The sequence below is a fragment of the Bufo bufo genome, chromosome 3, assembly GCF_905171765.1.
Source record: "Bufo bufo chromosome 3, aBufBuf1.1, whole genome shotgun sequence".
In the NCBI taxonomy this organism is placed as follows: domain Eukaryota; kingdom Metazoa; phylum Chordata; class Amphibia; order Anura; family Bufonidae; genus Bufo; species Bufo bufo.
Window position 1 is genome coordinate 376,851,583 of NC_053391.1, and position 17,919 is coordinate 376,869,501.

The 17,919-nt window shown below is 42.4% G+C and overlaps 1 protein-coding gene across 4 annotated transcripts in view; it reads right to left on the reverse strand.

Moving 5' to 3' along the window:
• Positions 1 to 17,919, reverse strand: part of BCAS3 (BCAS3 microtubule associated cell migration factor) — a 1,315,291-nt gene that overhangs the window by 656,593 nt on the left and 640,779 nt on the right. For all 4 annotated transcript variants that reach the window (XM_040424689.1, XM_040424687.1, XM_040424688.1 and 1 more), the window contains 2 exons: positions 17,749 to 17,914; positions 9,619 to 9,719 (listed from right to left, as the gene is read on the reverse strand). In XM_040424689.1, the coding sequence (XP_040280623.1) occupies positions 9,619 to 9,719; positions 17,749 to 17,914 (267 nt within the window). The remainder of the gene's footprint in view (positions 1 to 9,618; positions 9,720 to 17,748; positions 17,915 to 17,919) is intronic.

Here is a 17,919-nt window from a genome sequence, read left to right on the forward strand (position 1 = left end):
GTTATTTTTTTTTTAACACCTAAGCCCTCTTTATTGAATATTATTCCTCGGAATGGAGGATGTTAGCTCTTGCGAGCAGGGCCCTCATTCCTCTTGTTTTAATTGTTATTTAGGACTCTTGTACGTGAACTCCCTGATGGTAAAACGCTGTGGAATATGTTGGCGCTATATACAATTATTATTATTATCTGCACACATTGATACTGAATCTTTTCCACAATATCTAACAAACAGAGATTTTCCCTGTGCAAAACTGCATCATATGGATCACAAGATCTATCAAAAATGTTCACATCTAATACATAGGCACAAGCATTTTGCCCTTGCCATTTTTTTTATCTAAAACTATCATTGCCACGGAGTTCAGGTCAATATAACAGAAGCCATGTGAGAACTCTACAAACACCACATGTGCAGTTTATAGTAACACACACCCTTCCTTGACAATATGTGACCAAGGAGGACAGATGGGAAAGAACGTGGGTCAGGAATCATGTTGTTTTTACTCTATGGCATAGTCACACTGATAGTGCTCTTATGCTCTGCTGAGAGAGACACGCTGCCTATAGCATTCCGTTCAGATAGGTATATGTATGGGGGCCACTTGACATGGAGGGTTTCAGAGCAGATGTCACAGATGACCTCAAAAATAACCAAACAGCTGTGCAGCACCACTTACTGCAACCCAGGGGACAAAGGTCTTGAACACTTCCACTAGAAAACGGTCGTTCGTACAATGGCTTCTTATTAGCTTCACAACTTGGGAGTTGTTCTTCATAGACAAAGGAGGGGCACTAAATAAAATGGAGTCTGTTGCCAGGCTAATTATACGCGACTGAATAAAAATATCGAAAAGAGACTTCCAAGGCAGATGAGGAGAAGGTCTCTGGACTGCTAGAATGATTAAAGAGCAAGGTTTGGCTTAAGGGGTTTGGCATGTAACCTTGTATTTATGAAAACCTGCTAAGTGTCCCCTTCAATCAGACAACCAGACGGTTCATTGTTTCATCAGTCTGCTGATGGAGGAACCTAGTGTTAGAAAAAGCACACAGAGTATTTTTCAATGACCCAAAGGCCAAAGGCCACTTATTATAAATGGATAATGAGACCTAATGCAATGTTCCGACTGCGGACAAAGAGAGGGTCTATACATAGCCCCTTGTGGCTTGGTCACTGAGGCTTTCATTTCCCTTGCACACTTAATGGAGCCAAACAATTGACAGAAATGCTATACAAAAGAATGAAACTGAGAGAAACTGCTGTCTTCTAACTGTGATCGACAGATACAAATAGTGACCCTGAAATGGCGCCACAGTTCCTTTTACCACTAACATGGCAGACGGCTGTAGCATTCACCCTAAACTCCCATTTAGCCATTTGCTAGCAATTAACCTTATTGACAAAAGTGATATAATATCGAGCTATAACTTACTGTCAGCCTATTACTGTACAGCAGGTAGACAGCAGAACACACAGACAGCACAAAATAGACATGTAGCGCCAGGTCGCTCCATATATGCTCAGACAGATCAGATATTGAAGAACACAAGTGAATTTCCATAGCTTACTTCTGTACTGTAGGACTAAAACATGCACTAATTCCTAGCCAAAAGAATGACTATAAAGAGGACCTGTAACCTTTCCCGACATGTCTCTATTAGCAGCTACTTGCATCCCCCTTGTAATAACAATTCTGGAGTATCTATTCTTATGACTCTAAACTGCACTATTCCTTTATTATTCCTTCTAGAAGTTTAATAATTATTAGCAGTGGGCAGGGAAGGTCCAGATGGATGTTTACAGTTGGGGATGTGTCCCTATGTCTGACACTATCCAATCAGTGGTGCCCACAGCACACTGTGCAGTGATATATCCCCAACTGGTAACACCTATCTGGACTTCCACTGCAAGTAATTCATTTATAACTTCTAGAAAGAATAATAAACAAATGGTACAACACAGAGTCATACTGCAAGAAGAAAATGGGGGTTGGGTCGGCACATCCAAATCTGCAGGTGCACGTCGCCATGGCTGAAAGCACAAATGCAAAAACAAACACAATGCACTCACACCAATATTAAAGTAAATATAATTGTGCCATACTCATTATAGAAAATGTACTAATGCTACATTATAAATGTGAGATTCTTGGCAAATACAGGGACCTGCACTAAATACTGCCTTCTGTAGTGCCATAATGGTCTCCATTAAATTCAGGGAATGCAGGTTCCACGTGCATGCTGAGCCCACTCTGTATATTACCTCTCCATGGCCTCCAATAAATGCAGGGAGAGTAGGTTACAGCTTATACATGCAGTATATTCGCTGAATTTAATGGAGGCTATTGTGGTACCAAAAGAGGTATAATATAGCGTGGGCTCTGCATGCATGTGGAGCCTGCATTCCCTGAATTTAATGGGGGCCATTGTGGTACCAAAAGAGGTATAATATAGTGTGAGCTCAGCATGCATGTGGAACCTGCATTCCTGAATTTAATGGAGGCCATTGTGAAACCAAAAGAGGATAATATAGTGTGGGCACAGAATGCATGTGGAGCATCCATTCCCTGAATTTAGTGGAGGCCAGTATGGCACCAGCGGAGGTAGTATTTAGTGTAGGTTCCTGTTCTAAATAGATTACCTTGCTGTTTGTGGATAGGTACAAATAATTTTGTACAAAATGTATTTGCCAAGAGTCTCACATTTATAACATAGCATTAGCATTAGTACATTTTCTATAGTGAGTATGGCACAATTGTATTTACTTGATTATTAGTGTTTGCAGAATGCTGTTGCATTGTGTTTGTTTTTGCTATAGTGCTTTCAGCCATGGCGATGTGCACTTGAGCATTGGGATGTGCAGACTAACCTAGGGTTGGACGATATCAAAAATATTCCCACGATAACGATATTAAGAAATTTATCGCGATAACGATATATATCGCGATAAATGCCCATTTAGAAGAAAAAAACACTTGGGGCCACAAGGAGCCGTTATACTGTATGGGGCAGCCACAAGGAGCCGTTATACTGTATGGGGCAGCCACAAGGAGCCGTTATACTGTATGGGGGCAGCCACAAGGAGCCGTTATACTGTATGGGGCAGCCACAAGGAGACGTTACACTGTATGGGGGCAGCCGGGCAGCCACAAGGAGACGTTACACTGTATGGGGGCAGTCGGGCAGCCACAAGGAGACGTTATACTGTATGGGGCAGCCAGGCAGCCACAAGGAGACGTTACCGTATACTGTATGGGGGCAGCCACAAGGAGACGTTAATTGTTATACTTTTATATGTCATTTTTCACTATTTCGGGTATCTGTAACTAGTCAATTGACTTCTAGTAACAACAAAAACATTACAGGGTTAATTCTGTACCAGAACGAGTGGTTTATAGTAGGGATGTCCCGATACAATTTTTTTTTAGACCGAGTACCGATACTCTTATTTAAGTACTCACTGATACCAATTATAACAATTAAATAAATAACACATTTTGTGACCACTGACCAAAAGTCCAAAAAACAGCCCCCAGCCTCTGATCAGCCCCTCATGTGCCTCCCAGCCTCTCCCTCTTATCAGCCCCCTCTGGTAACTCCACCCCCACCCCCCAGTATTAATCATTAGCGGCCACAGGGTCCTCCCCCCATCATTGTTGGCAGTGGGCCCCCCTCCTCCCTCCCCAGTATTAATCATTGGAGGCCACAGGGTCGACCCCCCCATCATTGGTGGCAGTGGGCCCCCCTCCTCCCTCCCTCCCCAGTATTAATCATTGGAGGCCACAGGGTCGACCCCCCATCATTGGTGGCAGTGGGCCCCCCTCCTCCCTCCCTCCCCAGTATTAATCATTGGAGGCCACAGGGTCCCCCTCCCCCCCATCATTGGTGGCAGTTTGCAGTTCCGATCGGAGTCCCAGCAGTGTAATGCTGGGGCTCCGATCGGTTACCATGGTAGCCAGGACGCTACTGAAGCCCTGGCTGCCATGGTATGTTAGTGAGCAGCATTATACTCACGTGAGTCGTGGCCGACGGGCGCTCCATCTTCTGTCTGTGCGGCGCATTGCTAAGGCTTATAGCATTAGCAATGCGCCGCACAGACAGAAGATGGAGCGCCCGGCGGCCACGACTCACGTGAGTATAATGCTGCTCACTAACATACCATGGCAGCCAGGGCTTCAGTAGCGTCCTGGCTACCATGGTAACCGATCGGAGCCCCAGCATTACACTGCTGGGACTCCGATCGGAACTGCAAACTGCCACCAATGATGGGGGGGAGGGGGACCCTGTGGCCTCCAATGATTAATACTGGGGAGGGAGGGGGGCCCACTGCCACCAATGCAGGGACTTAAGAACATTCCCGGCACCCGACCTCTGAGAGGACGGGTGCCGGGAATGCGAGTCACAGAATTCCTTCCCTCCCCCACGCTGGCCGAACTGCTGAGAGAGCCGCCGCAAGCGGTTAGCAGGTATCGGGGACATTTGCACGAGTACAAGTACTCTGCAAATGTCCCGTATCGGTTCATGCTGGGGCGGGCGGCCGCAGATTTAGAAGCGGTCAGCGCACATGACCGCTTCTATGACGTCACGAAATACCGCGGTATTTAGGAAAGGGCGATATCGCCATATCGCCGTTTTTTTAATACCGCGGTATATCGTGATACCGGTATATCGCCCAACCCTAGACTAACCCCCATTTTTTTCCTTGCAGTCTGCTTTGGATGTGTGGCTGGCTCCATTGGTCGTGCACTACTCACTAACCTGTCTGTCCCATAGGCTGATTTTAATTAGTGCAAGTATAAAGCTGTGGCCTGCTCTCACTACATTCATTGGAAGCCATTTGGCACCAGGAGAGGTAAAAAACAAAGTGGGCTCAGCATGCATGTGCAGCCTGCATTCCCTGAATTTAATGGAGGCCAGTATGGCACCACAGAAGGTAATATATAGTGTAGGTTCCTGTCCTAAAGAGATCGCCTTGCCGTTGGTGACCGGCAGAAATAGTTTTGTACAAAAGGTATTTGCCAAAAGTCTCCCATTTATAACATAGCATTAGCATTAGTATGGCACAATTGTATTTACTTTGCTATTTGTGTTTTCAGAGTGCTGTTGCACTGTGTTTGTTTCAACATAGAGTTATAAGAATATCTTCCCCTCAATTATTACATGGAAAATACAAGTAGTTAATAAAACAGACAAGTCAGCAGAGGTAACATGTCCCCTCTCTGGTGCTGGTTAATACTACTGTACCCCAAACCACATGGAAAGGTGGAATGTGCGCTTGCTTGCCCCTCATTTTTGTTCCATGATCTGTGAATTAATTTTACTCACATTTGTTTGCTAAGGAAGGAGATTCCTGCTCAGTTAGTAAATAACTATTAAAATAAGGTATTCATTCAACCTGGGGTGAGCGTCCTCTCTCTATGGGTCCTACACTGCCTCTATGGTATGCATGTATGTAGTTATGATACATTTGTATAATTTATGGATATTATTGAATGGCTGTTTTTTCTTCTTTTGTTCATTTTGATCTATCCATTGTTAAATGTGTAAAGTGGTAAATGACTTGGCAGTGGCTCAGAAGGCTGTAAAATGGGCTCTGTAATCAGCTATCTAACCTGCCTTATCTATGTAAGCTCCTTGTAACGCAATGCCTTCTCATCATAAGTCATGCTTTTCATTATATATTGATAATTAACAAGAAGTATAACTAGTTTCTTGGAAGAAGGCTAAAGAAAAATGAGAAAATCCTGCAGCAACTAAGAGTTAAAGCAACACTAAATGTTGAAAATGTAAAAAAAAAAATGCTCAACACTTCTCCATTCATCTCGTCTTTTTCATTGGTCCTCTTTTGTCTCATATTACAATTTAAACCGAAAAATAAATATACACACAAGAGTTCAGCCATGTTCCCATTCCCCCTTCCTCACTATCCTGTGTCTGGCTGTAAGGCAACTGAAAGGGGCAGAAACCTCCCATTATTGACCTATCTGCAGAAGGACAAGAATAGTTAAGCCACACTCCCTTGACTAAACTGCACCTACTCAGCTGACCAGCACCTGAATGTGGAAGAGATTATCAGGAGTTTAATCCCTGTGATTTCTGAACAATTTCTACAAGACATTTTGTGTCAGGATCATGAAGAAAATGTTGCACACGAACAGAGAGTGGGGGCAACTATATTCCTTGCTTACTTTTAGCATTCATTTGTAGATTTAGTGCTCCTTTAGTTTGGCAGACTTTTTGTTTTTAAAGCCAATGAATAAGAATGCAGGATGGGCTGGTTCAGAAAGATGGCATGCAGTCAGCAAATTTTATTTGACACTAGAAAAGTCTATTCAATTACTGCGGTGGTACAGAAAGCAAGCACAGCTATATTCAGAAAACCTATTCTACAGTATATCAAATGTGTCTGTGAATAGTCGATGATGGATAAAACTGAACTATGGGCACTCAGCCCTACAACTACTGTAGATTCCAGAAAACCAACTCTACAAGATCAAATCTATATACATGTAAACAAGGAGAGTGGCCATCACATGGTCTATAATATACAGTCAAGAGAAAATCAAAGTACACCCTCTTGAATTCTTTGATATTTTTTTTTTATATCGGGACATATTAAAAACACTTAGGGGCACATTTATTAAGACCTGCCTTTTAGACGCAAATCTTAATAAAGGCCCTGTGGTGGTGGAGGATCTGCAGGAATTATGAAAAGGCGCAAGCCTCTCCATAACTTTGGCGCATCCAGCGCCAGTTCTAAATGTAAGACTTACATTTAGACCTTTTTCTACTCCTAAAAAAGGCGTAGAAAATGGTAAATGAGATGGGCCTGTCGGCCCATTTTATTTGCCGTCCACCACACGCCCACAATTTTAGACCTGGAGTGAGCAGGGCAAAGTAGCAGATAGTAGCGCAACTAACCACTAATTTAAGCGTATTTCAGTATAGTAAATGACCCCAATAGTTCTTAGATGGTCTTAAAATCAGTCTCTCACATCATTCTGGAGGAATTTTGGCTCTCTCTTCTTTAAAAAGCTGCTTCAGTTCGGTGGACACTTGGTTATGCATAGCTCTCTCAAGGTCTCACCACAGCATTTCAATTGGGTTGAGGTCTAGACTTTGACTGGGTCATTGCAACATCTTAATTGTTTTATTTTTCGGCCATTCTATTGTAGATTTGCTGGAGTGCTTGGATCATTGTTCTGTTACGTGAGCCGATTTGAGACAAGTTTTAGCTGTTGATTAGACTGCCTCAAATTTGACTCTAGAATACTTTAGTATACAAAAGAGTTCATGGTCAACTCCATTACAGCGAGACGGTGAATTTGCTTGGATGTCCACTCCTAGGTACACTGTAAACTATCTTGAATGTTTTCCACTTGTAAATAGTCTTTCTCACTATAGAATTAAGGGCTTAAGATTATTTGGAAATTGCCTAATAATTCTTTGCAGATTGATGAGCAGCAACAATTGCTTCTCTTCTCTATTGCTGATGTCTTTACTCTTTGGCAATGAGTTAACACACGCTTGAATGCTCCAGACCAGCAAACTGCCAAAACTTCTGATTTTATAGAGGTGGCCACACTTGCTGATGGCCAACTAATCAAAGGCATTTGATTAGCAGAACCCGGCTGCAATTCACTCTCTTAATTCCAATAAAAGCAGTAAGGGCGTGCTCAATTTTTCACACACAGTTTGTGCATTTTGTCCTGGCTTTTGTTAAAGAGGACCTTTCACCAGTTTTTACTTTATAAAAGCGATACCCGACACTGTAACCCATGTTCCCTAGATGTAATTTCGGGAAAAAAATTCATGATATGCTCCTCCATTGCGCCGCTGTGCCCCTCGTTCTGTTTAGGCGCCCTGTATGTTAATTAATAGCATCGGAACAGGGAGGAGAAGATATCAGCTTTTCTCAGTGGGCGTCTCTTCCATCTGGCTGTGGCGCTGTCCAATCACAGCGGAGTGCGTCACTGCCAGGGAGAAGGTGAGCTGTTTTTTTCTAAATGGCTGTGACACGCCAATATATATATACACTGAGTAAAAATATAAACGCAACACTTTCAGTTTTGCTCCCATTTTGCATGAGCTGAACTCAAAGATCTGAAACATTTTCTACATACACAAAAGACCCATTACTCTCAAATATTGTTCACAAATCTGTCTAAATCTGTGTTAGTGAGCACCTCTCCTTTGCCGAGATAATCCATCCCACCTCACAGGTGTGGCATATCATGGTGCTGATTAGACAGCATGAATATTGCACAGGTGTGCCTTAGACTGCCCACAATAAAAGTCCACTCTGAAATGTGCAGTTTGATCACACAGCACTAGCCACAGATGTCGCAAACATGTTCAATGGGTGACATGTCTGGTGAGTATGCTGGCCAATGCAAGAACTGGGATGTTTTCAGCTTCCAGAAATTGTGTACAGATCCTTGCAATATGGGGCCGTGCATTATCATGCTACAACATGAGGTGATGGTTGTGGATGAATGGCACAACAATGGCCTCAGGATCTCGTCATGGTATCTCTGTGCATTCAAAATGCCATCAATAAAATGCACCTGTGTTCATTGTCTATAACATACGCCTGCCCATACCATAATCCCACCGCCACCACGGGCCACTCGATCCACAACGTTGATGTCAGCAAACCTCTCACCCACACGATTCCACACACACTGTCTGCCATCTGCCCTGAACAGTGAAAACCGTGACTCATCCGTGAACAGAACGCCTCTCCAACATGCCAGACGCCAACAAATGTGAGCATTTGCCAACTCAAGTCGGTTACGACACCGAACTGCAGTCAGGTTCAGACCCCAATGAGGACAACGAGCATGCAGATGATCTTCCCTGAGATGGTTTCTGACATTTTGTGCAGAAATTCCATAGTTATGCAAACCGATTGTTGCTGCAGCTGTCTGGGTGGCTGGTCTCAGACGATCATGGAGGTGAACATGCTAGATGTGGAGGTCCTGGGCTGGTGTGGTTTCATGTGGTCTGCTGTTGTGAGGCCGGTTGGATGTACTACCAAATTCTCTGAAACGCCTTTGGAGATGGCTTATGGTTCAGAAATTAACATTCATTCCACGGGCAACAGCTCTGGTAGACATTCCTGCAGTCAGCATGCCAATTGCACGCTCCCTCAAACGTTGCGACATCTGTGGCATTGTGCTGTATGATAAAACTGCACATTTCCGAGTGGCGTTTATATTTTTGCTCAGTGTAAATCCCTCAATATATATTCGCTTTTATTTTACATTTCTGTCTTGTCTCAACCTTGCTTTGTTAGGGCTTGTTTACATCTGTGTCTAAGGCTCTATTCGAGGCCTTGGTTGCAGATTCTGCCAAAAAGAGCAGACAAAAAGTCCTGCATGCAGGACTTTTTGTTCCTGCAAATAAGCAGGCTTCTGAATAGAATCTGAACGGGTCCCATTATAGTCAATAATTGGCTACATTCGGTTCATTTGTGTCTCAAATCCTGAAATTCTAATATTTTTATTATTCTGCTCCTCTAACAGCAGAACCAGCCCTTACTAGAAATTCTAGAAATAATTTTTTAAATTTTTAATAACACAAAAAAACACAAAAGAAAAACAAGCAATTCACTTACAGCCAGCTAGCAGATATTGAAAGTATTGTACCACATCTGAGGCCAGTAACAAAGGATGGTTTGCATTAAACGGTGGCTGTAGTTCATTCCACTGAGGAGTCCTGAGGAAACAAAATATTAATCATTAATTGCAATGTGTCATTCATGTTAAAAAAAATATAGAATAACATACTGTATATGCATAGTACAGTATATGAGTATTTCCATCAAACCTGCGCACCTGATTGCCTGCTTTTTGTGGACCAATATATACACTCCTTAACACTGAAATTGAAACACCAAGAAGCAAATGTTGTGGAAACATGGGAAACCACAGGATCAATAAACATGTTAGGGCTCTTTCACACTTGCGTTGTTCTGTTCCGGCATAGAGTTCCGTCGTCGGGACTCTATGCCGGAAGAATCCTGATCAGGATTATCCCAATGCATTCTGAATGGAGAGAAATCCGTTCAGGATGCATCAGGATGTCTTCAGTTCCGGACCGGAACGTTTTTTGGCCGGAGAAAATACTGCAAAAATCCTGAACACTTGCCGCAAGGCCGGATCCGGAATTAATGCCCATTGAAAGGCATTAATCCGGATCCGGCCTTAAGCTAAACGTCGTTTTGGCGCATTACCGGATCCGACGTTTAGCTTTTCTGAATGGTTACCATGGCTGCCAGGATGCTAAAGTCCTGTTTGCCATGGTAAAGTGTAGTGGGGAGCGGGGGAGCAGTATACTTACCGTCCGTGCGGCTCCCGGGGCGCTTCAGAGTGACGTCAGGGCGCCCCATGCGCATGGGGCGCTCTGACGTCATTCTGGAGCGCCCCGGGAGCCGCACGGACGGTAAGTATACTGCTCCCCCGCTCCCCACTACTACTATGGCAACCAGGACTTTAATAGCGTCCTGGCTGCCATAGTAACACTGAACGCATTTTGAAGACGGATCCATCTTCAAATGCTTTCAGTTCACTTACGGTGTTACGGATCCGGCGGGCACTTCCGGCAAATGGAGTACACGACGGATCCGGACAACGCAAGTGTGAAAGAGGCCTTAATGATATGCAAATGATAAAAGATAGAAACAAAATATTTTACAAATCTCAATATATTCTGTAGAATATGAGAGCCAGGTGGAAAAATACACATACTTACACACCTTGTCATGCTATCAGTGAGGTTATTAATGGTTATCATGATTTGCTGCTGGCAGCTCCCTTTGCACATGCCAACCAAGGACATCTCAGATGTGCTCAATGGGACAAAAGCGTGACTCATCGCTGAGGAGGATATAACTCCACTCCAGTCTCCATTGCTCTCTTACTATAAACCATGATAGCCTTTGAGTGCAGTAATGTACTTCTAGCTCATAGTCCAATGTTGTGCAATTGCCTTCTGATGGTTTCTTTAGACACTGTTTGCTGATCTAGGCTTGGGATATGACGTCCAAGGCTAGGACAGTACAGAATGGATCACTACACATCATTCTTCTAATTATATGGGTCAATATGGCTCACCTGAAATGGTGAATCCTACAGTGCTGTGAAGAAGTATCACCTGAATAAACGTTTAACCATGTGCATCCTGCAGATTGGTGGCAACATAGAACACGTCATGTAAAGCATTTTAAGAAACTTTCACCTTAACTCCTAAGCAGGTAAAGATAGGTCAAAACTGACACTTCGAGTGTATTTCTGAGTAAATTCCAGCCAAGGCTGATATATCACATGACCGCTTGCCATTGGAAAGACCTGTGCTGAATTCGACATGGTGGATTTCAAAATGGTGGCCACAAATGTTTCCTCCACCAAATAATACAGCCTCCCTCCCAGTTAATATTTCACACATTGGAAGTCAATTTTCTATAAATTACACCAGTTAAAAGGGTGTGTTCAGACTTTTGCCCCACCATATATATAGGATACAATTCAATGATCAGCCATAACAACAGCTAAAACAGCAAAATAGCTGCAACCCACTAAGACTTGGACTTCACAAGACCTCTGAAGGTGTCCTGTAGTATCTGCATGGATCAGGTTTGTTTTTAGCACATCTCATATATGATCAGATTGAGACCTGGGGGTTTTGGAGGCCCAATCAGCACCTTGAATTCTTTGTCATGTACCTCAAACCATTCCAGAACAATTTGTGCAGTGTAGGGTGGTGTGTTGTTCTGCTTATATCCCACTGCTATTAAGAAATACCTTTTCCATGAAGGAGTTTACTTGGCCTGCAACAATATTTGGGTGTTTGAGTAGGTAGCATCCATCATGATAACATGTACATGAATCCTAGAATTCAAGGTTTCCCCTGAAAAATGTTGCCGAGAGACCCTCTTCAATGTTCTATGGTCTAGTTCTGATGCTCATGTGCCTACTGTAGTCACTTTTAGCAGAGGGTAGGGTTCAGAATGGTCACTTTAACTGGTTTATGTCTATGCAGCCCTATACACAGCAATCTATAATGCACTGTGTTTTGACACCTTTCTATCTTGTGTGAATGAACCAGACAACTGAGCGTTAGCTCCACATGCACATCAATGAGTCTTGGGCGCCCACGACCCTATCACTGGTTCACCAGTGGTCCTTCATTGGAGCACTTTTAGTAGGTTCTTACCACTGCGTAATGGGAATGCTCCACAAAATCAGCTGTTTTGAAAATGCTCTGACCCAGTCATCTAACAATCACAATTATACTTTTGTCAAAGTTGCTTAGATTCTTACACATCAGCATTTTTCCTGCTTCAAGAACCCTAATGTCAAGAACTAAATGTTCACTTGCTGCCCAATACATCCCACCTCTTGAATGGTGCCATTGTCCCAAGATGATCAGTTATTAATTTCACATTCCACTACTTTTAATGTTATAGCTTCATAACATTATATTACTTTGGATATATACTTGGCAAAAAAAACCCAGAAGGCTATCTTACTGCAATGTAAAAGACCAAGAATATAAAGTAAAACAGTACTCAAATCATATATTAGTCCTTGGATCAGGAAAAAACTCCTTGATGCTCCTACTCTCTGAAAAATGACAGCTCTGTCCAATATGAGGTAATTTTAATTAAGGAATGTTCCTTGTAAATTGCTCTGTATCGTTCATATTGATTATACGAATACAGGAATAACCACTGCTGCAGGACAATGCATCCTGAAAATCAATGGCAAAATACTTTAAAATGTCCGAAAAAAAAGACACTGGAATAATAGTTATAGATTGATTTCTGTTTGGTGCAGTTAAGTCTGGCCACTTATTAAGGGCCATTTCAATCAAGGCAAACTTTTATTAGAAAACCAATGGAACAATGTTGTATTGCTAGACAATCACATTAATGTAGATATAAATTAGAGGGTACTGGTAATAAAGATAAGTAATGGTACCGAAATATCATTTATTAATGTCTGAGGAAATAACATCAGCATATTTCATATCATTTATATAATTATATTGGACCTTATGTAGCCTGCACATTATGCACAAAATGCTTAGAAATTTCTGACCATTAGGCCTCATGCACACGACCGTTGTTGTGTTCCGTGTCCAGTGTTCCGTTTTCCGTGATTTTCTGCGGACCCATTGACTTTCAGTGGGTCCGTTGAAAACTCGGCTAATGCACCGTTTGTTATCCGCGTCCGTGATCCGTGTAAAAACACGGAGGTACACAAGATTGCCATCCGCGTCCGCTCGTTCACGTCCGTTTTTTTCCTATCATTTGCATGGCAAACTTGACTTAGACTTTTTTTTGCTTTCCTTCATGTCTGGTGGACCTCAAAAAATAAAGGAAGACACACGGAAACAAAAACGGAAACGGATCATGGAACAAAGGAACCCCATTTTGCGGAACGGAACACAACAACGGTCGTGTGCATGAGGCCTTATACACCTATTGGATGGAAATTCCCAAAGATTATGATCTAGCCAACCATTTAAAAACTTGGTGTCTCTTGGCCAAATAGGCTAAACTTTACCTAAAGGCACAATAATTTACATAAAGCATGTACTTTAACCCCTTAGTGACCACTAATGCGCCTTTTTACTGATATAAACAAATTGGGTTTAAGACAGGTAGCTGGTGTTAATCAATGATTATGGTGCATTAAAAAATTTAACTTGTCCTGCAAAAAATAAGGCCTCAAAGGTATATTGATGAAAAAACTAAAAAGTTATAGCTCTTGGAGTGCAATTTTTAAAAAATGTGCGTGGTCCCTAAGGGGTTAAAGGGCATCTGTCAGCAGATTTGTACCTATGACACTGGCTGACCTGTTACATGTGAGCTTGGCAGCTGAAGGCATCTGTGTTCGTCCCATGTACATATGTGTCTGCATTACTAAGAAAAATGAAGTTTTTATATATGTAAATGAGCCTCTAGGAGAAACAGGGGTGTTGCCATTACACCTAGAGGTTCATCTCCCTCTGCAGCTGCTGAACATGGGACCAACACAGATGTCTTCAGCTGCCAAGCGCACATGTAACAGGTCAGCCAGTGTCATAGGTACAAGTCTGCTGACAGATGCCCTTTACAGTAAATGCTTGATCAGTTTTATCCCCATGCATTTTGAATGGAGAGTAATCCGTTCAGGAGGCATCAGGATGTCTTCAGTTCAGTCTTTTTGACTGATCAGGCAAAAGATAAAACCGTAGCATGCTACAGTTTTTTCTCCGGCGATAAAAACTGAAGACTTGCCAGAATGCCGGATCCGGGATTTTTTTTTCATAGGAATGTATTAGTGCCGGATCCGGCATTCAAAATACGCATGCGCAGACCGGTAAGAATGTGAAAAAAGATACAAGACGGATCCGTCTGCCTGCCGGATCACACTGCCGCAAGTGTGAAAATAGCCTTATTGTGCCTTTAGCCTAGTTCGCCAAGAGACACTACGTTTTTAAATGGTTGCCTAGATCATAATCTTTGGGAATTATGCAGTTTCAAGCATGCTAAACTTTTGATGGCACTTAGGCAGCATCCAACCAGGATACCACTGCAGCAGCTCAATGCAGAGTGCACTTCACAGTGAAACCCCACCTATAGTGCAGTCAAAGAGTGGAATCTGGAAGGATACTCACTACTCCTTGTAAAAACTCTACAAAATGTAAGTTTACACTTCTCTCCGCCAAAGCTACCTAGTGCGATTAGCAGTTTAGCATGCTGTGCTGACAGATTTCCTTTAAATCAGCAATCTGCACAAGGATCCTTATAACCTACAGAACACTGTCTTGCTTCAGCAAGTGGCATTTATCATGTAGAGAAAGTTAATACAAGCCATTTACTAATGTATTGTGATTATCCATATTGCTTCCTTTGCTGGCTGACTGCTCTTATCCATGGTTATGACCACCCTGCATTCCTGCAGTGGTGGCCGTGCTTGCACTTTATAGGAAAAAGCCCCTTTCCTATAGTGTGAAAACACACCATTATTAAGTGCCTTGTACTAACTTTGTCTACGTGATAAATGCCATTTGTTGTAATGTGACAACCACTTTAATAGTTTAATATAATTCAACTTGAAACACTAATTAATTTAGTAATTTTATTGTTCGTTGCAAAAATGTTGCCATCTGCTGTTCAATCTTTATATTAATGTCCTCCTATGGAGCTGAATGAACAGGACGCACATGCTCAATTAAAACCTTCAGCTGCCACTAACAGTATATACTATTAGACGTTATGACTAGAGAAGAGCGAAGTTTTGGAAAATTCGATTTGGCTGCTTCGCTGAATTTTACAAAAAAATTTGATTTGTGGTGAATTAATTCATCACAAAACAAATTTTTTTGCAAGTAACAGGTGCAATGACAGGGAGCTGCGATAGCTCCGCTCCCCATCAATGTAACCGTCAGATGCCGCGTTCACACATGATCGCGGCATCTGAGAGTTAAAACAGAGTAAAATTAAAAGAAAAAAAAAATTAAATCATACTTACAGCCACCATCTTGTTTGAAGATCTGGCGCGAAATCTTGCGCTGCCCGTGATGACGTCATGCCGGCTGGCATGGTGATGTCATACGGCCAAAATCTTCAATCAAGAAGGCACCAGTCGGTCCATCGCGAGCAAATGGAAGAGGTAAGTATGATTTCAGGTTAAATCAATTCACTAACACTAAGCACGAGGAAATTCGGCTTCGCGGCTGTCACCGCCAGCTCTCTGAGAAGGTCAGACAGACGTTCTTCTGTACCTCTTGCATGATGTTCTTTGTTTTGGTTTCACTTTGTCATCTCTTTTTCTTCTCCCAGCTGACACCTATTTACACTGATTGCCTCCCTTTATATTCCCTCCCATACTGCCTCACTTTGCGGTTTATACTACTTCCTGGATTGTGTTCACTGTAACTGCTGATTCCTCAGATAAGTCTTTTTCCTTTATTTGTGTTTCCGTGCTGGCTTGATTCTAGGTGACCCTGACTCCCTCCGTATTAAGTGCAGGGAGCCGGTGGCCATGTCCCCTCACTGTTATAGGGTTTTCAGGTGTCACACAGTCGAGGTACGAGGGCATACAATCGTCTATCATAAAGACCTTTGCATGGGCATAGCAGTCAGGGCGAGCTCTAGGGGTTTTATAAAGCTCACCCATATGTTCCTTAGTTTGGGATCAAGTCAGTCGGATGTTTATTTATAACTTCCAGTTTTCTGCAACACCATCCGTGACATTGGCAAATCTAATTTACCCTGAAATTCTGATCAAATTCCACTTCATTGGATTCAATTTGCTTAACTCTAGTTATGATAGTCACAGGAAGAGACCTACAGCAGAACGGACAGGCCCCCTGAACTTCCAGACCAAAGAAAATCTATCAGAGCAACTGGAGCAATGAATGGGGAGATCCCTAGATCTATGTGAGGTACAGGGCTGGTTTTAGATTTTTTTGAAAAATGTACAGTCCTATATTACATCTTATATGTCCTATAATATGTCTTATTTGCATGTTTTACTGCTGATCATGAGAATGGGAACCAGGGTTCCAATGTTTGAATAGAGTGGCAGTCGGACCCTCACTAGTCAGAGACTTATCCCTTATCCTGTGCCTGGGGATAAATGTTTGCCTTGTAACTGCCTCTTTAATCATTGGATCACTCCAGGGATATACACAGATCTCATAGCACTCCATAGCAAAAGTTAGTATGGGCATTCCCTGCCTCATGCAGTTTCCCAGTAAGCATGCATCAAACACTCACAGACAACATGGAAAGCAAACCATGACTCCACGGATTTCTGATGCATATGCACATTTTTTTTTTTATTATACAAAATAAGTTTTTATCAGAAAAAATTTCATAAAAAAATAGGCCTCTGTCTCTACAAATGATTTCTATATCAGAAAACGTGGAATACGCACTTTATAAATATGGCGCTCATTGTAAAAAGCAATTTCCTCAATGTATTTACACCAGACAACTGGCATAAATGCACTGGTAAATCTTCTGCTTTCCCTCCCACCGTATATTATAAAACTGGCTGCTTGCAGCCACCACTAGGGGGAGCTCACTGCATCAAAAGTAGTTCACAGGATAATATCTGCATATGGGTTTGTCCAGTTGTCAGACTATCTTTAATTTCAGAGACATTCCCAGTATATTCTGTTAACTGCCACCATGTACTTATTCTAACAATGCACCAGTTAGCGGCCTGCTTGTGAGGAGCATCTGGCAGAATCTAAAGGGTCATGAAGAAGATCTTTACAAAATAAAGGCACCTATATACCTTCAATAGCTCTCCGACCAATGCTTATTCAGTCAACAGCTATTTCTTCCAACTCTCCTATAGGCATACATGCTCAGTTCGGCCAAACGTGCAAATAATGTCAATACAGAGATACATCTCTGGAGGCAGCTTATTTCCTTTGAGAACAAAAGAATTGGCCATGCTGAATTTCAACAAGACCGATCCTTTTTTCCTTTGTCATCTGTTGGGGGAGAGTTCTGAAGTCCCCACACATAAGATAGTCATCCAATCCTGAAGAAATCAGTTGGTACCGCCAGCTTCTTATGTTTATGGGAAGCTAAACTTTTTTTCCTTAAAGACTTTTGGTACTGACAAACTATGAATAGCTCAGACAAACTATAGCTGCTTGAATGATGTAACTGTATTCTGACAAAAATAATGTTATGAAGGTTTCCTTCCAAAAGACAACGAGATAAGCATTAACATACCTAACTAGAGTCCAGCTGGCCCGTGGCGACGTCCACATTTCCAGAGGTGTGTCATCACTTATCTTCGGTGCAGTGCTCAGAGGACGAGGTTCCAACACATGTTCTACTAGAGTTCCATAACAGCTAATGATGTACAGCGATTCCACCACATACTGCTTGGATTGATCTGAG